Source organism: Lactuca sativa, chromosome 1 (genome assembly GCF_002870075.4).
Source record: "Lactuca sativa cultivar Salinas chromosome 1, Lsat_Salinas_v11, whole genome shotgun sequence".
Lineage (NCBI taxonomy): Eukaryota > Viridiplantae > Streptophyta > Magnoliopsida > Asterales > Asteraceae > Lactuca > Lactuca sativa.
The window spans coordinates 71,302,600-71,330,126 of record NC_056623.2 but is presented as its reverse complement, the minus strand read 5'-3'; the positions used below and the strand labels follow the sequence as shown (position 1 = coordinate 71,330,126).

Here is a 27,527-nt window from a genome sequence, read left to right as displayed (position 1 = left end):
CTGACCAATGCACCGGCAGTATTCATGGACCTGATGAATCGAGTGTGCCGCCCTTTCTTAGACAAGTTCGTGATCGTGTTCATTGATGACATACTTGTCTTTTCGCGGAGTGAGAGTGATTATAAACACCACTTGAGACAGGTTTTGGAAACATTAAGGGCGGAAAAGCTATACGCGAAGTTTTTGAAGTGCGAGTTTTGGATCAGGATGGTAAATTTCCTTGGGAACGTGGTTAGCAAGGAAGGTGTTCACGTAGACCCTTCCAAGATCAAAGCGATAGAGAATTGGTCTGCACCTAAAACACCCACAGAAATCCGGCAATTCTTGGGCCTCGCGGGCTATTATCGCAGGTTCATCCAGAACTTCTCCAGAATCGCTAAGCCCTTAACTACCCTGACACAGAAAGGTGTAACCTTTAGTTGGGGAGTCAAGCAAGACAATTCATTTCAAACATTGAAGCAAGCCCTGTGTAGCGCACCTATCTTGTCCCTGCCCGAAGGGACGGAAGACCTCGTGGTCTATTGCGATGCATCCAATCAGGGCCTAGGTTGTGTGCTCATGCGGCGAGGAAAGGTCATTGGCTATGCCTCGAGGCAGTTGAAGACACACGAGGTCAATTACACAACTTACGATCTAGAGTTGGGAGCAGTTGTCTTTGCATTGAAAATCTGGAGACACTATCTCTATGGAACCAAGTGCACTATCTTCACCGACCATAAGAGCTTGCAACACATCCTTGATCAGAAAGAGTTAAACATGAGACAGCGACGATGGGTAGAGATACTCAGTGACTATGAGTCCGAAATTCGCTACCATCCTGGCAAGGCCAATGTGGTAGCAGATGCCCTCAGCCGAAAGGAATACTCCGGGCGAAAGGTGAAGGCATTGACAATGACCGTTCATTCCCATCTATCCGCACAAATCAGGAAGGCTTAGCAGGAAGCCTTGAAACCAGAGAAAGTGACGGATGAAGCATTGAGGGGAATGGACAAGAACTTAGAGGTTAAGGGAGACGAAGTGTACTATTTCATGAACCGGATCTGGACCCCAAAGTTCGGTGGGTACAGAGAGGTTGTCATGAATGAGGCACACAAGACGAAATACTCCGTTCACCCCGGTTCAAATAAGATGTATCTGGATCTCAAACAACTCTATTGGTGGCCAAACATGAAAGCGGAGATTGAAACTTTTGTGGGCAAGTGCTTGACTTGCGCCAAGGTGAAGGTGGAGTATCAGAAGCCCTCAGGTTTACTTCAGCAGCCAGAAATACCTGAGTGGAAGTGGGAAATGATAGCAATGGATTTTATCACCAAGTTACCTAGATCCCCGAGTGGGCACGACGCCATCTGGGTGATTGTCGATCGGTTGACTAAATCCGCCCATTTCCTGCCAATCAAAGAAAACTTCAAGATGGAGAGACTTACACGGATCTACATGAAAGAAATAGTTCGCCTTCATGGGGTACCTGTATCCATTATCTCTGACCGAGATAGCAGGTTCACCTCAAGGTTCTGGCAATCGCTTCAGAAGGCACTTGGAACTAAGTTGGATATGAGCATAGCTTATCATCCTCAGACTGATGGATAAAGTGAGAGAACAATTCAGACATTGGAAGATATGTTGAGAGCCTGCGTCATCGACTTCGGCGCGTCGTGGGATACTCATCTTCCTTTGGTCGAATTTTCCTACAACAACAGCTACCATACTAGCATCAAGGCTGCGCCGTTTGAAGCCCTCTACAGCCACAAGTGCAGATCCCTCTGTGCTGGGCTGAAGTAGGTGACACGCAGTTAGTCAAGGGTCAAGTCCCTGATAGCACTCTCACGGGTCCTGAAATCATCCAAGAGACAACAGAAAAGATCGTACAAATCGGAGAGCTATTGAAAGCATCTCGGGATAGACAAAAGAGCTACGCCGATAAGAGATGAAAACCCTTGGAATTCCAGGTCGGTGACCGCGTCCTTCTGAAGGTCTCGCCCTGGAAAGGCATGATACATTTCGGAAAACGTGGAAAGCTAAACCCAAGGTACGTTGGACCATTTGAGATCCTTGCTAGGATCGGTCCCGTAGCATACAAACTCCAGTTACCTCGAGAGCTCAACAACATCCATTTTGTCTTCCATGTGTAGAACCTAAAGAAGTGTCTGTCTGATGAGACACTTGTGATTCCTCTTGACGAGATTGAATTAGAAGAGGGGCTACACTTCATGGAAGAACCTGTCGAAATCATGGATCGGGAAGTCAAGCGTACAAAACAGAGTCGCATCCCGATAGTGAAGGTCCGCTGGCATGCTAAGCGGGGTCCTGAATTCACTTGGGAGCGTGAGGATTCAATGAAGCAGAAGTATCCCCATCTCTTTCCAAGTTCATGATTGTACTTTATCCTTGAATTTCGGGACGAAATTCCTTCTAACAAGGGGATGATGTGACAACCCGGAATTTCAATCTTGTACAATTAATCAATTCAATCAATATTCAACTTGTTTCGATGATTTCTAGTGCTATTCAAGGGGTCATTTAAGTGTTCTAAGCTTGTATATATAACCAAGGTTGAGTTTAGGAATGAGTCGGGTGTTGAATAGTGAAAAATTGGGCCATACACACCTCTTGGAGGAGTGTACGGCCATCACACAGGTGTGCGGCCGCACACCCACTCCCTTGGCAGCACCTTTACCCCTATATAAAGGGTACCCCCTTCCTTTCATTCCTTTAACACCTTGGTAGCACACAACATCATTTCCTCTCAAGTTTCTCCAACTTTGAACCTTCCAAAGCTTCAAACACGTGAGTAATCCATCCCTTAGCTTGTTATACTTGAAGAACCTCTTGATCTAGGCCTTGAATCATGAAAGTCCCGTCATGTTCTTCATCTTGTTGAAGGAGCACGACCCTACACTAGTGTGTGCGGCAGCACACTCTTGTGTGTTGCCGCCCACTCATTTGTGCGACCATACACACACCATAGGACCACAAAAACATTTTTAAGACCCTAAACTTGTACTACAACCAAGTTTGGGCCTAGGACACTTCATGGAATGCAAGTATGGACCTTTAAAACACCTTTAAAGTGTCCATACACCTCACTCATGCAATCCTTTGAGGTCCTAACACTTAGTGCAAGTAGTCCCAAGTTCTTGGAATGGTTCTTCATCACATCTAGTGGTGAAATACCATCATTTGACTCTTTTATGTGTCATTACATGTTAATTAGGATCAAAGCGTGTTCAAGGCTTCACTTGAACATCCAGCATTTCGTGTCGATCATTCATTCAAATCACCTGAGGTGAGTTCATACCCCTACATATTTTCGTATTTTTAATGTTTTAAGAAGGGGGGGGGGGGGGGGAGAATACAAGCTAAACATAAATGTTTTCAAAACTCACGAAATTCTCATACTTTAACCCTTTTGTACTGTGTTGAGCATAAGGGTCATTTTTCACTGAAATTTCATAGTTTTTCAAATTCGCTATTCACTACGTTACTCATGCAAACTATAATCAGTATAGTTTGGGATTTTTCTAAACATAACAAGTATAGAAACTTTCACTACTAAATGTATGCACTAAGACAGAAGTAGTTTACATTTTGCATCACTACTTTATCACGTTTTCATAACTGTAATGATCACTACGAACGGTATACATTCGAACTTTCACTACGGTAGAATGCTACTACACTACATGTAATTTAGATTGTATGATACTGTGAGGCTCTACTTCACTACTGTACCCTTAGGTGTATAGGGATAAATTCTATCATAGTATAACCAGAGTCTCCTGGAGGGAGAGCGTGAGATTTGTGAATAGATCTATTTGGGACTGACAATCCCACACCCGAACTGCTAGCTACAGTTGGGCAAGCATGCCCAGGGTGACAAATGTCATTTAACTCGACGCTTGAAGAATGTTGGAAAGGTCTCTAGTCATATCAAGTATGGTTATACGACTCACATTATGCATAAATCACCTTTAGTTTACAATCTGACACTCTTCAACGGTTTTATACTAAATAGAACTAAAATACACTACGTATACTGGCCAAAGCCAAGGTTTTCAAACAGAACCAATTATGCAATGGCTTCACATGCAAAATACTTATACATCATGATTGGCTTAGGCTAGTCACATGAGGTAGTATTTTTGCATATCACTACAGTTTTTAGTAACGAACATTCATGGTTTTATACGGAATCGATAACGCTAAATTTTCACTAAAGAAAATATCGGATTTTCTTGGAAACATACAGATATTCATGGGTTACTACAGAACTAATAACACTACATTTTCACTAAAGAAAATATCGGATTTTCTTAAGACTATACAAACATTTCTGCTAGCTCACCAACAAGTTTCATTACAAACTACTGCTTATGAACTCACCAGCTTTATGTTGATACTTTTAAACTGCTTGTATTCTCAGGAAATCAGTAGACAGGTACCTGCTGGGTTTTTGAGGAGTTGGAGCAATAAGAGTTTAATGTTTATATTCTATATATATTTTGTATGATGAAATCCAAACAAGTTTCAGACAATTTCCAAATTGATGTACACATTCTTATTTAAGTATTCAATGTAATGGTTGCGTTGCTACTATTGCTATTATACATTGGTTGTGATGCTATACATGATGTCCTCCACCCCCAGAACGTTTCCGTCATTCTGGTTTTGGGGTGTGACAAAATAATTTGCTTCTTTTACATCAGTAAAAAATGAAACTATGTTGTTATCTATATACAAGTACCATAGCATCCTACTATGTGACAAAATTGCCCCTGTCCACCCATATACGACTTGAAAGACTCAGCTTATGAAAGTCTGCTGCAAGGAAGGTATATGTCATATAACTTTGAATTGGAATTAGAGATTCCATTCCATGGTTGCCAAAATGATAAAATTCAATTTAATTTTTCTTTTTATTGATGAAATTACCAAAATTCCCTTCCAAATACATTTTGCTAACAAAATTATATGTTTCAAGTATCTTTGTCATCGAATTTGAAAGAGGTATGGAAGAAACAGTACAAAAGAAAATATTTGCCAATAAAAAAATCAGAAAAAAAAACCTACAATGGGGTCAAACCAACCCCAATAGGAAGTACAAAACAATGATCGTAGGAGCATAATGTCGCTGGAAAACCAATAATAAAAAATAAGAGTGCAAACCAACTAAGCAGATACAATGACATGTACACATATTCATATAGAATGAGATAGGAATAAAAATTAAAGACGAACCAAATACATGTATTTTCCGAATGAAAGTGATTGAAAGGTTAAAGTATTTTTCTTTTTTTCTCTGCAGAGGATTCTTGAGATATACAAATATGTAAATGGCATACCACGCATGTAATATACATATATACCCTTAAATTGGATTGAAATCCGCAGAGGATCTTTGAGATAAACAATTGCAGGTCATGATATTAAACAAATATCATGGAATTCTATTAAACAAATATCGTGAAGTTGATAATCAATTCCAAATATAATGCATTTTAAATGTATTGATAATATGGTTAGTCTATAAATGCATTTAAATCTTACTATATTACAACCTTTTTAAGCGGAAATTTGAAAAATCAATTGGATTTTCAAAAACTTGTTCAATCGATGGGACGGTAATGAATATATGACAATTTAAGAAAACCAAGGGTAACGAAGTAAATTAACATTGAATGGAAAACGAAATATAAGAGTGACATGTCATCAAATATAGTCTCTTTTATTAAGATAGTAGATTTCAATGTCACGTCTCCTGAAGGTCTCTTTTTATGCAAATAAGTAATTATCAAATATACACATATTATTACTATAAATATCAAAATAATACGAACTATGATTAACTGAATTACCTTTGCTTTCTAACAAATGGGTTCCATAGATGCATTATCTGGTTCTCATGTTGGGCAACATATATAAAGTCGTCAAGCATCTGAACCAAAAAAATAAAAGAAATAGAAATATATTTTTACACATTTTCATTTCTTCCTATGAATAGTCTACCCAATAAAATACTTTGAATACACTTTTGAAAGTGCATCATTCTACTTAAATATTTTTTTTAAAAAAAAAAAGTAGAATGTTATAATTATGAGAAAAAGAGAATATACCCTTCAGTATGTTCGGATGTCTTACATGCGATGCGTTCCAAATCACCTCAAAAACTGTTGTTCTTCATGCATAGCTACTGCTACAGTCTGTATACACTTCATTGCAAAAGGCTAAAACACAAAAAATAAATCATCATATCTACAACAATGATCAATACTCTGTTACAAAACTTGGTAAATTGGTTTAGAATTTAGTTAAAAATATGACCCTTATCCTACAAAATTACTTCTAACAGTATGATTTCACTCCAAAATTGATCTGTGGTCTCTGATTTATCTATCATCTTCTTCTAAAAGCACCTTGCCAATTTCTTCTTTATTCATGGCATGAACTTTTGTATTACCCCCCCCCCCCCCCTTTTTTCTAGCATATGTTATAACCCCTTTAACCTCCAAGAGAAAATTACTTGCGGATACAAAACTATAAAAAGTTGTAGAAGCTTGGTTTTCCAAAAATGCCCTTTCGCTTCTGTCCATGTCTGGTTTCTGAAAACCAAGTTTGGTTTCTCTTGACCTGTCACCAGACTTGTTAAAAGGAAATTACTTTAGTTCTTCCAAGGATGGTTTGGAGTACCACTTCTTATATAACATAGTATTGATTAAAAAAGCTCACCTGTTAATTAATTTCATAGCCTGATCAAAATTTACAAAAAAAACGACAATCATGCCATAAAAATTCAAAAAGTATTTACCTTAGGATGACAAAAATTATCATAGTTTGATGCTAGAGATAATGCTTTAACCCTACAAGTGAAGTTAGAAGATAAATTGGCAAACATTTCATAATATTTATATTAGAAATCAGCCCAAAGCCATTTATGTAGTACTAACAAATTTACCAAGAACCAAAATTAGGTTATCAAATTAATAAACAACAATTTATGGTAAAAGTATTTCCAGTAAAAGTTTTTGTTTTATTAAATTTCTAATATCAAAGACTCTACCAACCCAATTAACAAAACATGAAGAATGATAATCGAAGGGAGAAAGCTTGAGATGGCAGCTCTAAAAACATGTTTTGTCATTTTCTCTTGTTGCTAGTATGAATTAGGGGATGATCGATATTGTTATTTGGAGAGGGAAACATGGAAAACAAAGAAAATCACACAAATTTGAATACAAGTAAAGTAAACCATAAACATACCATTAGTAGTACCGGTAACAGGAACAGAGCATTAACAATTTTACATCCCTTTATCAAGAAATAACAATTCCGCAAAACATCATCCCTTTTGTATAAAGTTATCCAATAAAAAATTGAAGAAAAAAAGAAAAACATCAACACATCAAATGAATTGATTGTGTATGTTTTTAAGTATGTCTGTAATCTGAACAAAATCAAAAACCCACCAATCACTTTATCTAATGCCATTAATATAGCACTATAGCAGAGATAGCAGATTTTGTTTCTATTTTCCGATGCGGGTAGGCTTCTCCAAAATCCGTTGATCTCTCCTCCGAATTCTTAAGCCCGTCTGCCACCTCATCGCCACCCACTATCAGCAGCTCCCCATCTTTGTCTTCTTTGTTTCTGTTCACGTGTAACAGATGTGCTTGTGGATATGAAAGTGAGGCCATATTTCCATATACTAAATACATATGCAGATCCAATCATTGAAATTCCAGTTAGTAATAAAACCTGACACCAATAAATACATATACACATTGAGAAGCAGAAACTTACCGAAATGATTGAACTTTGTGATTGAATATCCAATAACTTAATTGTCGATGATGCAAAACCTTGGAAACACGATGTTGTAAATGAACGTTCGCCCTGTTTTGTTTCAAGTATATATTGAGCAGAATATGATTAAATTGACATAATAATTTCAATTAAATGTAATCAGTATGACTGATTCATAACTTATATACGAAATCGGATTCCATAATATGGTATTAATCGGGTATGTAATGAATTTGAGTTAATGTGTACAACTGTTATTTCCGATAATCAGCGATAAACATTGAAACAAAACAGGGCGTTATATGGATTTCAATATCGAATTCTATGTGAAACAAAGAAGGGGTAGAATTGATATTTAACTTTGGCAGAAATTTGATGTTTTGAAGGGACATATGGTTTTGTTTATTAGATAGGGATATGTAGTAACATTCTATGGATTTAGTTGGTTAATATCGATTTGATTTGCTATAAGACACTTGGTATTCAACTCTCATGTCTATATTTTACATCCACAGCATGACAACATGACTTGAGCCCACAACAAGATTAGCCATTGGTTAGGTAAAAAAAATTATTTGATTTCAAACTTGATAGAAAATTATTTCTTATAAAGATAAACATAGTAATTTTTTTCATGAATCATGACATGTATTTCTAACAATTAAGTATCCAAAATATTAGAAAGAGTACAAAGAGCTTATGAAATATAACCAAGTCTTATCCAACATTTTATAACGATCAATGTCGATGATAATCTATTAAAAGGAAACACATATATTTAAGGGACGATCTAATGTTATAATTCTCTTCATCAAATACTGAAACGTTTTGTATTAGAATTTAAATTGATAAGTCGATTTTAGTGTTTTTTTTTGGGGTTAAATACTTGATGGTATTTGAACGGTTGCGCCTAAAGGCCTAAGCCCATTTCAAATAAGGCAAAAAGCAATAAAATGGATCTAACGCTAATACAAAAATTGTTGAAACTTATACTCAAAATTGTTTTATTCATCTGCTTCATTGCACGTAAGCCCATTTTAAATATGGACAACTAACAGAATATTGATATTGCCAACGTAAATGTCCAATCACAAATGCACCAAGTACACCTTCAACCCTCTACTCGCTTCACCTTATAAAGACAACCCATCTTTTAGCCTAAAACAATATCTCCATACTCCAAAACACTCGAAATTAGCATTTCTCAACCTATCTTTTTAGCCTAAAAAATCATGGGTGTCTTAACATATACCGATGAACACACTTCCACAATCTCTCCATCAAGAATTTTTAAAGCATCAATCATCGACTCCCACATTTTAATGCCAAAACTCTTGTCGGATGCTATTAAAAGTGTCGAGTTTATCAAAGGTGATGGTGGGGCCGGAAGCATTAAGCAAATTAACTTTGTCGGAGGTAAACTTATACTCATCCAATATGTATTAATATCGTCAAAGAAATTGTTTTCAATTTAATTCTTGTATGTAGGTTTTGTGAAGCACGAAATAGATGAAGTGAATGAGAAGACATTCACATACAAGTATAGTTTGATTGAAGGTATGGGCATATCAGACAAGATTGAAAAGGTGTCTTATGATATTAAGTTTGAGGGATCACCTGATAATGGCACCATTGCGAAAATGACCACAACTATTTATACCCATGGTGATTTTGAGCTCAAGGAAGAAGAACTAAATGCAGGCAAAGAAAAGGTTTTAGGGATTTACAAGGTTGTGGAAGCTTACCTCCTCAAAAATCCTGATGCATATGTTTAAAGATTCTCATTTTAATGTTGTGTTGTATCCTTGTTTTACATTTTTAAGATTCCTAATGTTTTCTAAGAAAATAATATTACACCATTAATAAAATTTGACTCCTAAAAGTGTTTCTTAATGTAATGGAAAGTATACAAGATTCAGAAGGTTAATGAATTATTATGAGTATGTCGTTGAAGTCCATGATAGATTTTGTGCTTGAATATAGCCTACATCCATTTGAAACAGAAAAAAGATGGGGATAATGACTTAAAAAGGTAATGTATTTTTTGATTTTTACATATTTAGTCACTGACATTTTTTTCGTCCATATTTACCCCCTTCAACTTGTTAGACTGTATACATTTAGTCTTTATGACCGTCTACTCCAGATTAGCCGGTAAAAATAACTTAATAAGGTAATATATTTCTCACTTTGTACACATTTAGTCCTTAATATTTTTGTACACATTTAGTCTTTAATATTTTTTTGTTGTAAAATAAGTCATTTTTTGTAGTCATTCAGTACTTATGAATGATTTATTTAGGTTTTTCTCACGATATCTTACGTAGGATAGCCATATGGTGGTGGGATAGGTTGAGGTGGTCCTGATATATGTTGTAGGCCAAGATACCTGGTGCGGGTTGGTTGTAAGACGTAGGCACGGAGGCTCGAGAAGAGCGGTTGGGTTAAGGCGACATGCCGACAAACCCTAAGTATTCCAGTCCGATGAGTAATTGGATCTGTTGCATGTTGGCATTCCAGTCTGATGAGTGATTGGGTAAAGGTATTCCAGTCTGATGAGTGTGCGCTCGTTATGCATGATAATACATTTGTTGTATCAAGTATTTTGGGGGAAACTCACTAAACTTTATGTTTACCCAATTGTTTATGTTTTCAGGTTCTATCGTTGATCGTGGGAAGGCGAAGGCATGACTGTACACACTCATCAACAGTAATGAGGATTTCGCGTTTCTTATATTACTCTGATTTTCCATAAATGTATTTTGAAATAAACGTTTTTTCTTAATAATGGATTTATAATTAGGGACTTTTGCGTTATTTAAAAATGAAAATTTATGGTTGTGAAAATGAGACCTTGCACATAAACATCAACAGCCTCACACACTTTATCAATGATTGTCCCACGTAAGATGTCGTGAGAAAAAGCCTAAAGAAATCATTCATAAGTACTGAATGAGTACAAAAAACAAAATTGACTTATTTTGAAACAAAAAATATATGAAGGACTAAATGTGTACAAAAATATTAAGGACTAAATGTGTACAAAATGAGAAATATATTACCCTCTTAAGTCATTTTTCTCAGCTAACCTGGAATAACCGGTCATAAGGACTGAATGTGTACAGTTTAACAAGTTGAAGGGGTAAATGTGGATGAAAAAAAACTCAGTGACCAAATGTGTACAAATCGAAAAATATATTACCCTTTTAAGTCATTATCCCTAAAATATGTTGCATTTTGTGTTTGGGGCAATGTGTTCACATGTTTTTGGAAGAGGTTGCAAGAAGATACATCATATACCATTGTGATTGATTTATCTTGGCTGATTAAGTGATTCGAAAGTGATTGCGATTTTCAAAATATAATTTCAAATAGTACAAACTTCATTAAAGCGTAATTAGAACCAATGGACTAAAAGGCAAAACCCCAATAGCCTTAATATTTTGTAAATAATCCAATACTCAATACTAAATTCGTTAAAATCATACATAAATTTTAAAATTTATGTATAACTTTAACGAATTTAGTATTGAGTATTGGGTTCTTTACAAAATATTAAGGCTATTGAGTTTTTGCCTTTTAGTCCATTGAGCTTTTGTCCTTTTAATATAAATTATAAAAAGCAGCTTCAACGAAATACTAATATATAATTTAAGATTTATACTAAAATAAATTCTATCATTTCTAATAAATGTAAGTTTTTTTTTGTCATTTGTTACACTCTCATTTAATTTGTCAAATATCATTTTATAAGTTTCTCTATTTTTTTAAATTTTACATAATAATTTCCATTATAATAATTCATTATTTTTCTTATATTTTTATGAATTCAAAGCTCTTAAATATTTTGACATTTATATTTATTTTTTTTAATTAACTCATGTAATATATGGGTCTCACAACTAGTAAGTTAATAAATAAGAAAAAATTAAATAAGTAGTTATTATTCAGTTTGTTTGTACTATGATAATTTTTATTTTAGTAACAAAGTTTATTTGAAATGCAAATTATAAATTTGGTTTTATCTAAACGAATCAAAATTGTAAAGCAAATAAATTTTTAAATCCCATACGGTGATCCAAATTGTCCACTTAAAAATAATTTAATTTTACAGATAATAAACAACCCTATTTAAAAATCGCATAGGATGATCCAAATTGTCCACTTAAAATAATTTAATTTTACATATAATAAACAATTCTATTTAAATTATAAAGCACATAACTTTAAGAAAATCAATTATCAACAATATCATAGCAAACACAAGTGAATAATAAAATAAAAAATAAAATAAAACAAGTTAACTATTCAACAAGTACAAGTATTTATCAGGTTGATTTGTAGGCCTCTCGAATGATACGATTTACCATTTTTTTTCATAATAACTTTGAAACATATTCGAATAGTAAATTGTTCTTTAATTTCTTTACATCCTTAAATTCAAGGACTCGAATTCTTCATTGTATCAATCTAAAAACTCTTCGAGGTCTTAGAAATCCATAGAATCCTACTTACTCACTAATAGTCTAACTAGAGATTAAGCACCTAAAGATAACCAAGTAAGTTGTATAGATTGATTTTTACAAAACCGGTATCACTTGTGCCCATTTGGGTTAAATTGAAAAGGTTGAGTATGAGATAACAGAAGAAGCAATAGCATAAGGTTTTTCAGTATCCCCTACTAATTTAAAGGAACAAGAAACCAAAGATATCCCACAATTTCATAGGACGATGACAATATCAATGACAAAAGTCCAAAATATATCTACGAAACGAAGAGAGTTTTTAGTGTTTTTTTCTGTTGAATATAATAATAAATAAAATAAAATATTTGTTCGATTAGAGGAAACAGATTGCTAAATATTCTTCCTAATAATTTTTTAAACAAAAAAAGAAACATTAACTTGGTCCAGCCCAAGACCCGTTATATAGTTCTTAGGCTCAAGACGCCTATCAATCTACCATTAAAGACCGATTATTATTTCTTAGAGGGGAAATGATGCAAATACCCTATTATGTATTACGACTTTGCTCGTTAAGTCCCTAAAGTTTTTTCCGTTTCCTTTAAGGAAACAAAGCGGATTTTATCGGGTCAATTGGGTCCTTATGTAAGAGTTGAAAGGGTCAGCCGGTAACTTCTTTGCTTTTTTCCCTCAATCCACATTGACTTTCAAAAGTCAAAGGTCTTTGCCTTTGCCTATTCCCTCAGATACACCATCATAGCTTCGTCTTCGCATCTTTTCCTATTGGTTTTGCTTATGAAGTTCTATAGAGAGGGAGGGGGGGGGGACAAGAGAGGGCCACATTCTTCATTCCTCTCACAATTTTCCCCAAATTCTTCACGTTAGTAGTAATCTCAATCGTTTTCAGAAAACTCACATAAACAAATGACACAATCAAAGGATGGAGACCCATTTGGGAATCAATTTTAGAATGTTTAATCTAAATAGTAACCATGAAATGTAAAAGTTGTTGGAGTTGTCGGATGGAGACCCATCTGGGAATCGATTTGATTGAGGTGAATGCAATTGAGAGTTATGTTTTTTTAAGAATCTAACGTGTAAGTGAAGTAAACCGGAGATAAAGAACAAAAAGCCAAAATCACGACAATAAATAGAACAACTGTGCTGATTTTTTGAGAAGATGAAGAAAGAGATGATGTTTTATGGAAAGTTACAGTAAATGGAGGTGAAAGCAGCGATGAAGATGAACCCATCTTCAGATTCAATAGTTTCAACAATTTCAGGAGATAATTAGTAGTTGTTCATGTTGGATTAAGCTAAAAGACGGTGTCACAACACAAACCGGCAATCCTTGTTCAATAATAGCAGGCAGATAGTGACAAAATCAGATTAAAATTCCACTTTTTTTCAATTCTTACCTACCTTGAACCTTGAACAAACCTACCTTCTGGTTCAATGGCTGAAGATGAAGATGAAAGTATTTATGTGAGTTTGGATCTCCATTGAACTTACAAAGAGATAGAATGAAGAAGAAGATATTGAAGGAAGCTGTGATTTTTTGGTGGCTGTGATCGATTTTGAGAAAGGAAAGAGGCTGCGATTTTCATTTATGTTGATGGTTATCAATTGAAGTTGAGAACAGGAAGAAGGAGACGTCGATCTAGTAACAAACAAATGGTCAAAATGTGATTTTGACTTTTTAAATGGAAAATGCTTAAGTGGCATAGAGACCGACTAATATAGGTTAGAGGGAGTAAAAAGACATGTCACTTCAAAGTTTATTCCCTCATAAAGCAAATAAGTTAAGAGACTAAATGAGTAAATTTGAAATATATCATTAGGCCAATATGTCATTTTTCATTTCTTAGATTTGACACGTCTATTTTAGTATAGATTTTTCAAATTCTCAAGATATTTATACTTGAATTGAAATATAATTACTAATAATTAAATTTTTAATATAAGAAAAAAAATCAATAAACTTATAAACCATAATCAATATTACAAAATATTTGAATATAAAATTACTTTAAAGACTAAAATCTTCTAAAAATAGACATTTTAAGAGACACTTAATGTTCTAATATTAACTTTTTCTAGCATTAAAATGTTTTGTAATAAAATTTAATAATAATGTTGATTTTATTTTAAACTTTATATATATATATATATATATATATATATATATATATATATATATATATATATATAAGAGACATATTTACTTGCAGTATATGCATTTGAAACCTCAATGACTTTACAATTTCTTTCTAATAATTATTATATATTTGTTAATAATGTTAAATTAATGTCAAAACTAAATTCTAATCATCAATTAACTAAACAACAATATTAAAATATCATATTTTTACTTTTATTTATAAAATTATTACTTTAACTTTTTAACATATTATAGTTAACTTATTAGTTTAAATATGTTGTTGTATGTGAACAATTTTCATTTTAAAGTAACAACTTTTGTATAATTTATGATTTTATGCAATATAGTTAAATTATTAATTGCAATATAATGTTAAACGATTAACTTAAATCAAAATTTCCAGTTAAACTTGAAAAAACTCGATAGACTATTTTATAAATAGTTAAAAGTTATAAATTATAGTGCTAAACCTAAATAACAAAAAAAAACCATGAAACTATTTTTTATAATCATTAAGAATTTTCAAATAAGTAGCTTATAAATAACTTAAAATAAGAATAGTTAAAAGTTATATTATATAAAAAATTATAATGTTATTTTTAAAAACAAAAAAAATAAGTTGTTGTTTTAAATAATTACAATCAAAGAAACTAACAATATTCATTAAATGATTTTTTAAAAGTTAAATTTTTGAAACCAAATTAAAACAATTAAGAGTTTCAAATATGTTATTTTAAATAACTTATAACAACAATAGTTAAAAATAATATTATATACAAAATTATACTGTTACCTTTAAAAACGAAAACAATGTTTGATATTTTAAATAATTACAATGACAAAATTTAAAATCGTAAGCAAATAAATTTTTTAAAATTAATTAATCATAACACCAACTATAAATATCATTAAACTATATTTATATTTAACTTTATTCATGATTAACCTGCAGGTAGTGGTGATTGAGACGGTTGGGATTATAGAATTTTAAAAGATGTCTACATTATCATATATTTCAAAACAAATAATGTTTATACCAACTTATTACAATATTTTATTTAAGACTTAACAACAACGTTATTGACATATTTAAAAAAAATATATTTGTAAAAATTTCAAATATATTGTTGTATTTTGCGCAACGCACGAGTATTCGCCTAATTTATATTAAATATTAAGTTATAACCATCAATGTTTGATTAAGTTACCATCAATATTTGAAAATAAGTTTACTTTAAATACTAAAATCATATAAAAATAGACATTTTAAGGGACACTTAATGTTCGAATATTAACTTTTTCTAACATTAAAATGTTTTGTAATAGAATTTAAATTATTATGTTGATTTTATTTTAGAGTTTATTTATATTGAATATTGAGTTATAACCATCCATGTTTGATTAAGTCTCTTGAAAATTCTAGTAACGACAATCTTGCCACTGTGCAACGCTATCTATAGCTAATAATAAAACCAGTTTTTTACTTTTCATGCTTATATAACACCTATGTAAGCTTGTTTTCATTTATTACGTAAGTTTCATGTTTACTATTTAATCGATTTCAAGAATATCTTTTTTATATTTATTACATACATTAAGTTTCTTAATGTGGACAAGAAACGGAATGTTGATCTTGCTTATTAATGCGAATGTACAATAACAATTCCACAACACTCTTCTCATTTCAACCTATAAATAAAACCCATCTTTTAGCCTTGAAAACCATCTATATTCTTAAAAACACTCAAAATCAACCAATTTTAATCATCTTTAATCCTGAAAAACCATGGGTGTCATAACATATACTGATGAACACACTTCCATAATCCCTCCATCAAGAATTTTCAAAGCCGCAATCCTCGACTCCCATAATTTAATGCCAAAACTCTTGCCAGATGCCATTAAAAGCATCAAATTAATCAAAGGTGATGGTGGGGCTGGAAGCATCAAGCAGACTAACTTTTCAGGAGGTAAACTTATATCTGATCAAATATCTATTAATATGGTGAAATAATTGTGTTTAATTTCAAAATTGTATGTAGGTTATGTGAAACACCAGGTAGATGAAGTTGATGAAAATACATTAACGTATAAGTATAGTTTGATTGAAGGTATGGGCATATCCGACAAGGTTGAAAAGGTGTCCTATGATATTAAGTTTGAAGCTACACCTGATAATGGAACCATCTCAAAGATGACTACTACTATTTACACCCATGGTGATTTTGAACTCAAGGAAGAAGAACTAAATGCAGAAAAAGAAAAGGTGTTAGGGCTTTACAAGGTTGTGGAAGCTTACCTTCTTGAAAACCCTGATGCATATGTTTGAAGATTCACATATGTGTTTGATATTTTTAAGATTCCTTGTGTTTTCTGAGAAATAAATATTGCACTATTAATAAAATTTTAGCCAAAAAAGTACTTTATATAACGAAGAAAATTGATGATTTGTGTATATCGTTGCTCTAAATATGACTATAAATATTTTAGGTGTCAATCTTAATAGAAGATATAGTTGATACCTTAGATCTAACTAAGGAACACCCCTCATTTGCAAAAAACTAAGAAAAGAAATCTTAATAATATGTTTACAAGCTTATTTGATGTTTATCTTGACAAATACATAACCACTTTGAAGTGCCTAAAACATTGGTGCATTGTTAGATTCTGCAATACAACTTTCTAATAAGTATAGTCTCTTAAAATAAGTTTGTAAACTTGCATGAACCAACAACCTTGATAACGAATTAGGAAACTATATTGTATCAAATTTATATAACTTATAGGTATCGAAGAAATAATCAATTTAGATATTTGTGAAGGTGGAGAGATGATGGGTCCAAAGTTCTGCCTTTTGGCAGTTACGAGATGTGATTACAGCCAAAGCTTTCATGTTAGCTTTATAATTTTTTTTAGTCAGTCGCTGGATTATATTACAATAATAAACAAGACAAATACCTTAATAGATGGAAGTGTGAATTTGTTTAAAAGATTACTTAGAATGTAATGTAACACATACAACACTCAATTTTTTTTAATATTTTTTATGATTTTTTTTAAATGACACCTAAGAGTATTAATATAAAGTTTGTTAAGACTTTTTAACAAAAACCAATGTTTTAAAAACCGGTTTGAACCGGCCGGTCGAACCGGTTGGACCGGGAACTGGGAGAGGGAGTGGTTCAACTATCACCGGTTTTACATTGATTTTTGAACCGGATTGAATCAGCCGGTTTTTAGAAAAAAACCGGTTTGACCAGTCAAAATAAACTGGTTGAACCGGTTAAACCGAATAAAAACACATGAAAAAGAACAATTTACATAATAAACTTTGATGATTTTTTTCAAATCAATTTAGTTTTCTCTAAATAAAAACATATGGTAAATGTTATAAAAAATTTTGATGTGTTTTTATTCATCAAAAACTATATTTCGTTTCGGTATTATATATTATTTTCTTTTTGACGTATATAGATTGATGTAAAAACACTAAAACTTATGGTTATGTATTATTTAATGTATTTGGATTCATCTACAGCTTATTTTTATATGTATTTTTAATGTTTGAACTTGTAAACATCAAATTCATAATTTCTATATGTATGTAAGTGTAGGAAAATAGAAAAAAAAATATGAAAAATATAGAAACTGATTCACCCGGCGGTCGAACCGGTTAAACCGGTTGAACCGGGGACCGATCACCATACCGGTTCAACTAAAAAACCGGTTTTTAAAACATTGACAAAAACTCTTCCACCATAATTTACTTCCTAAAATTATGCCTCTATTAGCATCAACTATACCATTTTTTGTAAATTGAGAAAGGTAGACTTGATGATTTATTTAAAATAACGTTTATATGTATAGATGGAAATTTGAAGATATTTTAGTGGAATAAGGAAATGATATACACATGTATAGTTAAGTTTTTATAAATGTACATGTTGACATTTTTGAGGGATATATATATATATATATAAACTAGTTGTGTGACCCGTATGTTATACGGGTTGGATAAAACAAAAAAAAATTAAATATGAAGGTTTAAACAAAAATTTATTTAAATTTAAAATTTGAATTTAAAAGGAAACATATTCAATAGTATATGAGTTGTAATATTGTAATTTAATGGTTATTTTTAAATAAGACAATTATTAATTGAGGTGTAAATATGATGTGTTAATTAAAAAAAAAAGATAAACAATGAGAAAATGACACATGGAAAAAACATCTATTCAAAAATACCAAAAAATGACATGTGTCCAAGTTAATGAGAGAGTAACATGTGGCAAAACTATTTTTATTTATTAGGAAGGATTTAAGTAACAATATCTTTTAAATATCTTATAAGATTTTACATTTTTTTAAAACGACACCTAAAACTATTAACATAAAGTTTATTAAGAATTTCTACAAAAAAAAGTCTCTTACATAAAACAAGTCTTTAGATAATAACGATAATTTTAACAATAAGACATATAATGTTGTATTCATTTTTTTTTTTTTTTGAAATTTATGGTTAACATTCATTTCGAAAGTTTATTGTAAATAATTGCTAATGTTTACACATTCATACTCAACAAAATTTATATGTCAATAGGTTTTTTTACCAATATAGATTAAATTACTTAATTATTTTCAATTTCGTTTATTTTTTTTTAAATTTATTTAAAAAAATATTAAATATTTACACCTTTATATTTTTTTAATAAACGCATGTAATACACGGGTCTCACACCTAGTGTTCTAATAAATAAGTGTTTACCAGTACATTTAGAAAATTGATTTTAGATTTCAATCGACCATTATCACATGATATAGAAAAAAAAAAATCATGCCTACATGACGTCAACTTAATCACATTTTGATCATAATATGTCTATGTGGATTTTTTGTTTAATTCTTATTTTTAAATTATCCTTTTTTTTAATTTTAAGATTATAACTGTGTTTACATTGATTACATCTCTTACTTTTAATTTTAGAAAGGTCACCCCATACACACATACAAAAGATTAAAGCCAATAAAATGGATGTATAGAAAGATTAAGAACATTAACACTAATATTGTGAAATTTATTCTTAATTTTGTTTGATTCCTATAGTAATGGTTTATTGCGGCTAAAGCCCATTTCAAATGTGGACAAGTAACAGAATATTGATCTTGCCATTGCCAATGCAAATATACAACTACAATTGCATCAAGTACAACTTCACAATCCTCTACTCATCTCAACCTATAAATACAACCCATAGCATCATTCAATCTCCATAATCCAAAACACTCGAATCAACCCATTTTAACCATTTTTTATCCTTAAAAACCATGGGTGTCTTGACATATACCGATGAACACATTTCAACAATCCCTCCAGCAAGAATTTTCAAAGCCTCAATTCTCGACTCACACATTTTGATGCCAAAACTCATGCCAGGTGCAATCAAAAGCGTTGAATTTATCAAAGGTGATGGTGGGGCCGGAAGCATTAAGCAGATTAACTTTGTCGGAGGTAAACTTATACTTAATCCAATATGTATTAATATGGTCCGAAAAATGTGTTTAATTTAATCCTTGTATGTAGGTTATGTGAAACATCAAATAGATGAAGTGAATGAGAAGACATTCACATACAAGTATAGTTTGATTGAAGGTATGGGTATATCAGACAAGATCGAGAAGGTGTCATATGATATTAAGTTTGAGGGTTCACCTGATAATGGCACCGTTGCAAAAATGACCACAACTATTTACACTCATGGTGATTTTGAGCTTAAGGAAGAAGAACTAAATGCAGGAAAAGAAAAGGTTTTAGGGCTTTACAAGGTTGTGGAAGACTACCTCCTCAAAAACTCTGATGCATATGTTTAAAGATTCCTATTTTTAATGTTGTGTTGTATCCATGTTTTGTGTTTTTAAGATTCCCACTATTTTTGAGAAATAAGCATCACACCATTAATAAAATTTTACTTACAAAATTGTTTCTTGATACAATGAAGATACTTCAAGATTTGGGAGGTTAATAGTTATTATGAGTTTGTTGTGTAGACCAAGAAAGATTTGGTGTTATGAGTAAAGCCAAACTGACTGTAAGAAGACACAGGGTAGCATGTCAATTGCTTCTTTAGTTTGAAAATTTTTTTGGTCCGACTGAAGACCAAATCAAGCCGCATATCAGTTTGGTTCAGTTTGAAAACCATGGAAACCGATTTTTAATGTTAAAAACAACCAATAGGATAAATATGATATAATCATATAAGAAAGATCGAGTACGACGGTAAAACCACCAATTAATTTATGGTACAATTTTTCATATTCGGTGTATAAATTTGTGTCTTGCTCAACATCTTTTATGTTTTGATAATTTGCTAAGATAATAAGAGAAACTAAAAGCACTATATGATATATTTGTACAAATAGTCGTGTCTATCATGTGGTTTCATTTCACGTTATGACATGCTATAGCAAAAAAAAAAACACTTTTCATTCCTACATGGCGTCCATGTAAGCACATTTTGATCACTTTATATTTATGTTGATTTTTGTTTATTTTTATTTTTTTAATTTTTGTTTGTTTATATTTATTTTTACAATTTTTAGATTTTAATTTACGTTTATTACATAACTTACCTTTCTTTTTAAAATCATGAGAACAATAAAGAACAAAATAAAAACCAATAAAATGGACTTAATAGACATATTAGCATATACCAATACCAAAAACACTAACACCAAAGCGTGCGACTTATACTCAATTTCGTTTGACTCGTATGGTATACTCTTGCAGCTAAAGCCCATTGCAAATCTGGACAAGAATGAGAATGTTGATCTTGCTTTTGTCAATGCAAATGTACAATTAAAATTGCACCAAGTACAACTTCACAATACTCTTGCCCATTTCAACCTATAAATACAACCCACATCATCCTTCATTCACAATGTTTAATAATTCACAATGTTTTCTTGACATAAACATCATACCATAAATAAAATTCGACTCAAAAAAAGTGTTTCTTGAAATAATGAAGAGAATTCAAGATTTATTGGCTTACTATGAATTTGTTGTGTAAACTAAAAAAGATTTGGTGTTTATGTAACTTGATGCTAATAACTTCCCCACATTTTAAGAGACACTTAATGTTCGAATATTAACTTTTTCTAACATTAAAATGTTTTGTAATAGAATTTAATAATAATGTTGATTCTATTTTAGAGTTCATCTATATCTATCTATATCTATATCTATATCATTATCATCAAATCATATCATATCATATTATAAAGGAATCATTTTTTCTTTCACCACATTCATTTGAAACTCTCATGTATTTTCCTTTCACTACATTCATTTGAAACTTCCATAACTTTTTATTTTCTTTCTAATAATGATTATAAGTTGGTTAATAAGATTAAATAAATATCAAACATAAAGTGTAATCATATATAAACTAACTTTCAATATTAAAAGAAAATACTTACTTCTACTTATAAAGTTATATTTTTTTTTAACTTTTTACATATTATACTTAATTTATTAGTTTTAATATATTGTTGGATCTAAACCATTATCATTTTAAAGCTACAACTTTTGAACAATTTGTATAAAATATTTAAATTATAAACTTAAATATAACATTACAGGACCAACTTAAATATAAATTTTAGTTTAACTTAAACAACCTAAATAATATTTTGTAAATAGTTAAAGTGATAAATTGCAGTGTCTTTCTAATAATGCTTATAATTTGGTTAATAAGGTTAAATAAATATCAAACCTAAAGTGTAATCATAAATAAACTAAATTTCAATATTAAAATAATATCTTTACTTTTACTTATAAAGTTATGTCTTAACTTTTAACATATTATACTTAATTTATTAGATTTAATATGTTGTTGTATGTAAACAATTATCAATTTAAAGCTACAACTTTGGAAAAGTTTTGACAAAATACTTAAACCTGTTAATTTAAATATATAACATTACAGTATCAACTTAAATATAAATTTCAGTTCCACTTAAAAAACCCAATGAATATTTTGTGAATAGTTAAAGTGATAAATTGTAGAGTGCTAAATGCAAAAACTAAATTATAAATGATTATATTGTTACCTTTAAAATCAAAAAAACAATTTCTGATGTTTTAAATAATTATAATGATAGAAATTAAAACGTTAAGAAAATAAATTTTAAAAAATTAATTAACAATAACAAAAACTAAAAATAACATTAAGTCATATATTATATTTAATTTTATTCATGAGTAACCCGCGGGTAGAAGTCATTCAAACGGTTGAGATTATACTATTATAATAGATGTATATATTATCATACAATTCAAAATAATCAATATATTATATCAATTTAGTATACAAATTATTATATCAAATTTAACAACAACGTTATTATTATATTTAATATATATATATATATATATATATATATATATATATATATATATATAAAGATTTCAACTGTATAGGTGTTTATTCGCAACCCACGGGCATTCGTCTGTTAGCTTATAGAAGATGCATTTTTACTCAAATCATATTCATTTGAAACCTCCTATTTGAAGGAATACCACTCAAAAGTATCTTAATAATGATTAACTATTCAAAGGCTTTATAACTTATATAATATGTTTAATAATCAATTAATGGATAATCTACTATAAAAAGATCAATCTCTTTGAGTAGACACACAAATACAAATCACATACAAAATTTACAAAAAAAAATAAACAAGTTTAAAGGTTTTTGTGTTGGTTTGAGGCATTTGGACCATTTTCGAGTCATGTTATTAGTTTAAAGTTTTTAATTTGTAAGTTTATTATATCTAATACTTTTTTATATATATTTTTTCTTGATTTAAGTATTCTTTTAAGATAATCATTGTATGTTATGATTGAAATTTTAATGTAAATTATAGTAGATTCATATTATCGATCATAGGTTATGGAATGTGATATAGATAGTATTTAATTAGATATTGTATATATGTTTGTATATTTGTGTTGCTTCAAAGCAATAATTAATTACAAATCATGGATATGTCATATTATCAATATTATCCAGGTAAGTCTCTTTTAAAATACAAATTGTCTATCTTATCACTTTATATTTTAGTAAATGTTTAACATTTTAATTATAATAATAAGTATTTTTAAAAGTTTTCTTTCACTTATTAATAATAATAAGTGCTAAATTATAAAAATCATGGATATTTCATATTATCCATGAAAGTCTCTTTTGAAATGCTAATTGTCAATCTTATCACTTTATTATTTAGTATATGTTTCATATTTGAATAATAATATTAAGTGTTTCTTAAAAGTCTTCTATAAACTATTAATAGTAATAAGTGGTTTAAAATTAATGAACAATAATTTTAAATGATAATAGCACTAAATTAAAAATAACATAACTTTAGCTACAAATAAATTGTACTTTAAATGAGCATCATTATTGAAATTAGAAAATAGTCGCATAAGTAAAAAATTTAAATTAATCAATCATAACATTTGTTATAAATAATACTAAATAGATAATTATCGATAATTCTATTACTGAGGAAGGTGGGTCGATGTCAATGAATAATATTGTTCAAAATTGTTTGAGACTTATATATATAAATTAGTGTAAAAATATTATGTTAAAGTTAATATCAATAAATAACCATTTTAAACATATATTTTTCAATATTTTAACAATATATTTTTAACATGTGCAGCGCAACGCGCGGGAATTCGTCTAGTATAAAAGAAACTTATTTACTTGCACTATATGCATTTGAGACCTCAATGACTTTTCAATTTCTTTCTAATAATTATTATGTATTAATTAATAATGTTAAATTAATGTAAAAACTAAATTCTAATCATAAATTAACTAAACAAAAATATTAAAATATCATATTTTTACTTTTATTTATAAAATTATTACCTTAATTTTTTAATATATTATAGTTAACTTATTAGTTTAAATAGGTTGTCGTATGTGAACAATTTTCATTTTAAAGTCACCACTTTTGTATAATTTATGATTTTATGCAATATAATTAAATTATTAATTTCATTATAATGTTAAGCGATTAACTTAAATCAAAATTTCAGTTAAACTTGAAAAAACTTGATAGACTATTTTATAAATAGTTAAAAGTTATAAATTATAGCGTTAAACCTAAATTCTAATCATAGATTAACAAAAAAAAACATGAAACTATTTTTTATAATCATTAAGAATTTTCAAATAAGTAGCTTATAAATAACTTAAAATAAGAATAGTCAAAAGTTATATTATATAAAAATTATAATGTTATCTTTAAAAACAAAAAACAATGGTTGTTGTTTTAAATAATTACAATTAAAGAAACTAACAATATTCATCAAATGATTTTTAAAAAAGTTCAATTTCTAAAACCAAATTAAAAGAATTAAGAGTTTCTAAATATGTTATGTTAAATAACTTACACAACAATAGTTAAAAGTAATATTATATACATAGAATTATATTGTTACCTTTAAAAACAAAAACAATGTTTGATGTTTTAAATAATTACAATGACAAAATTTAAAATCTTAAGCAAATAATTTTTTTTAAATTAATTAATCATAACAACAACTATAAATATCATTAAACTATATTTATATTTAATTTTATTCATGATTATGTAGAGGCATCGAGAGATTATAAAATTTTAAAAGATGTCTACATTATTATATAATTCAAAACAAACATTGTTTATACTAACTTATTATAAGATTTATTATATAAGGGTTAACAACAACATTATTGATATATTTAAAAATAATATATTTGTAAAAAATTCTAATATATTGTTGTATTATGAGTAACGCGCGGGTATTCGTCTATTTTATATTAAATATTGAGTTATAACCATCAATGTTTGATTAAGTTACCATCAATATTTGAAAATAAATTTACTTTAAAGACTAAAATCTTCTAAAATAGACATTTTAAGGGACACTTAATGTTCGAATATTAACTTTTTCTAAAATTAAAATGTTTTGTAATAGAATTTAAATTATTATGTTGATTTTATTTTAGAGTTTATTTATATTAAATATTGAGTTATAATCATCAATGTTTGATTAAGGGCGTATTCGGCAAAACTAACGGGTATCTGGTAGCGGTTAGCGGGTAGCTTTTGATTTTGGAGCGTTTAGTTGAAAGCTACTCCATGTAGCTTTTGATTTTGGAGCGTTTTGTTTAGGCTAAAAGATAAACGTTCATGTCACCGAACGAGACTTTTTCTTTTTAACTAGCGTTTTCTTAAAAGCTAGAAGCTAGAAGCTCCCAAAAACTACGTGCCAAACACGCCCTTAAGTCTCCTGAAAATTCTAGTAAAGACGATTTTGCCACTGTGCAACGCTATCTATAGCTAATAATAAAACCATTTTTTTACTTTTCATGCATATATAACGCCCAAATAAGCATGTTTTCATTTATTATGTAAGTTTCATGTTTATTATTTAATCGATTTCAAGATTATCTTTTTTATATTTATTACATACATTAAGTTTCTTAATGTGGACAAGAAACGGAATGTTAATCTTGCCAATTAATGTGAATGTACAATAACAACTCCACAACACTCTTCTCATTTCAACCTATAAATAAAACCCATCTTTTAGCCTTGAAAACCATCTATATACTTAAAAACACTCAAAATCAACCAATTTTAATCATCTTTAATCCTCAAAAACCATGGGTGTCATAACATATACCGATGAACACACTTCCACAATCCCTCCATCAAGAATTTTCAAAGCCGCAATCCTCGACTCCCATAATTTAATGCCAAAACTCTTGCCAGATGTTATTAAAAGCATCGAATTAATCAAAGGTGATGGTGGGGCCGGAAGCATTAATCAGACTAACTTTTCAGGAGGTAAACTTATATTTGATCAAATATCTATTAATATGGTGAAATAATTGTGTTTAATTTCAAAATTTTATGTAGGTTATGTGAAACACCATGTAGATGAAGTTGATGAAAATACATTAACGTATAAGTATAGTTTGATTGAAGGTATGGGCATATCCGACAAGGTTGAAAAGGTGTCCTATGATATTAAGTTTGAAGCTACACCTGATAATGGAACCATCTCAAAGATGACTACTACTATTTACACCCATGGTGATTTTGAACTCAAGGAAGAAGAACTAAATGCAGGAAAAGAAAAGGTGCTAGGGCTTTACAAGGTTGTGGAAGCTTACCTTCTTGAAAACCCTGATGCATATGTTTGAAGATTCACATATGTGTTTGATATTTTTAAGATTCCTTGTGTTTTCTGAGAAATAAATATTGCACTATTAATAAAATTTTAGCCAAAAAGGTACTTCTTTATATAACGAAGAGAATTGATGATTTGTGTATATCGTTGCTCTAAATATGACTATAAATATTTTAGGTGTCAATCTTAATATAAGATATACTTGATAGCTTAGACCTAACTTAGGAACACCCCTCATTTGCAACAAACTAAGAAAAGAAATCTTAATAATATGTTTACAATCCTATTTGATGTCTATCTTGACAAATACAGAACCACTTTTTATAGGATATTGTTTTTTAGTCTATCTTTATCAAGTATTGGTTTATCCTTTCCTTAGCTAAGTCTGATACTTTTGTGAATTGGTTGTTCTTATTGTACACATCTTCTATTTACTGTTGGTTTGGCATATCAATAAAATAGTTTTCAACGATTCTTTGAATAATACCTTAGATTTCTATATGGTATCAAAGCCCGAATCTGAAACCTAAAACATACCTTCTTCTGCTAGAAGAATGACGGGAGGAGCAGCCAAAGACAAAGACATCGGAGAAGGTTCTGGTGGCGGGATCGATCATAACTCACCATATTATCTTCATCCTTCCGATGTACCAAAACAACTTCATGTCAATGAAGTTCTCTCAGATTCCAAATTTAACAATTGGAGCCAAGAGATGGAAAACTTTCTATTCGCCAAAAACAAAATTGATTTTGTCGATGGAACACTTCAAAAACCAGAAAAAGGAAAACCGGGATTACATACTTTGGATGAGGTGAGACGCGATGGTGAAGGGATGGCTCATCACCAGGATGG

The 27,527-nt window shown here is 30.1% G+C and overlaps 4 protein-coding genes across 4 annotated transcripts; all 4 read left to right on the top strand.

Annotated features, from left to right (window-relative positions):
• Window positions 1-9,029: 9,029 nt before the first annotated feature.
• On the top strand, window positions 9,030-9,572 carry LOC111916571 (major allergen Pru ar 1). The gene is made up of 2 exons (XM_023912232.1): window positions 9,030-9,213; window positions 9,286-9,572. Exons 1-2 carry the CDS (start codon window positions 9,030-9,032, stop codon window positions 9,570-9,572), a joined length of 471 nt encoding a protein of 156 aa, XP_023768000.1.
• Window positions 9,573-16,207: 6,635 nt separating this feature from the next.
• Window positions 16,208-16,750, top strand: LOC111916570 (major allergen Pru ar 1). The gene is made up of 2 exons (XM_023912231.1): window positions 16,208-16,391; window positions 16,464-16,750. The coding sequence occupies exons 1-2, from the start codon at window positions 16,208-16,210 to the stop codon at window positions 16,748-16,750; spliced, it is 471 nt and encodes a 156-aa protein (XP_023767999.1).
• Window positions 16,751-19,723: 2,973 nt separating this feature from the next.
• Window positions 19,724-20,412, top strand: LOC111916569 (major allergen Pru ar 1). The gene is made up of 2 exons (XM_052764046.1): window positions 19,724-19,954; window positions 20,003-20,412. The coding sequence occupies exons 1-2, from the start codon at window positions 19,747-19,749 to the stop codon at window positions 20,287-20,289; spliced, it is 495 nt and encodes a 164-aa protein (XP_052620006.1). The 5' UTR covers window positions 19,724-19,746; the 3' UTR covers window positions 20,290-20,412.
• A 5,732-nt stretch (window positions 20,413-26,144) lies between these two features.
• Window positions 26,145-26,687, top strand: LOC111916568 (major allergen Pru ar 1). Its single transcript, XM_023912229.1, has 2 exons — window positions 26,145-26,328; window positions 26,401-26,687. The coding sequence occupies exons 1-2, from the start codon at window positions 26,145-26,147 to the stop codon at window positions 26,685-26,687; spliced, it is 471 nt and encodes a 156-aa protein (XP_023767997.1).
• Window positions 26,688-27,527: the final 840 nt, after the last annotated feature.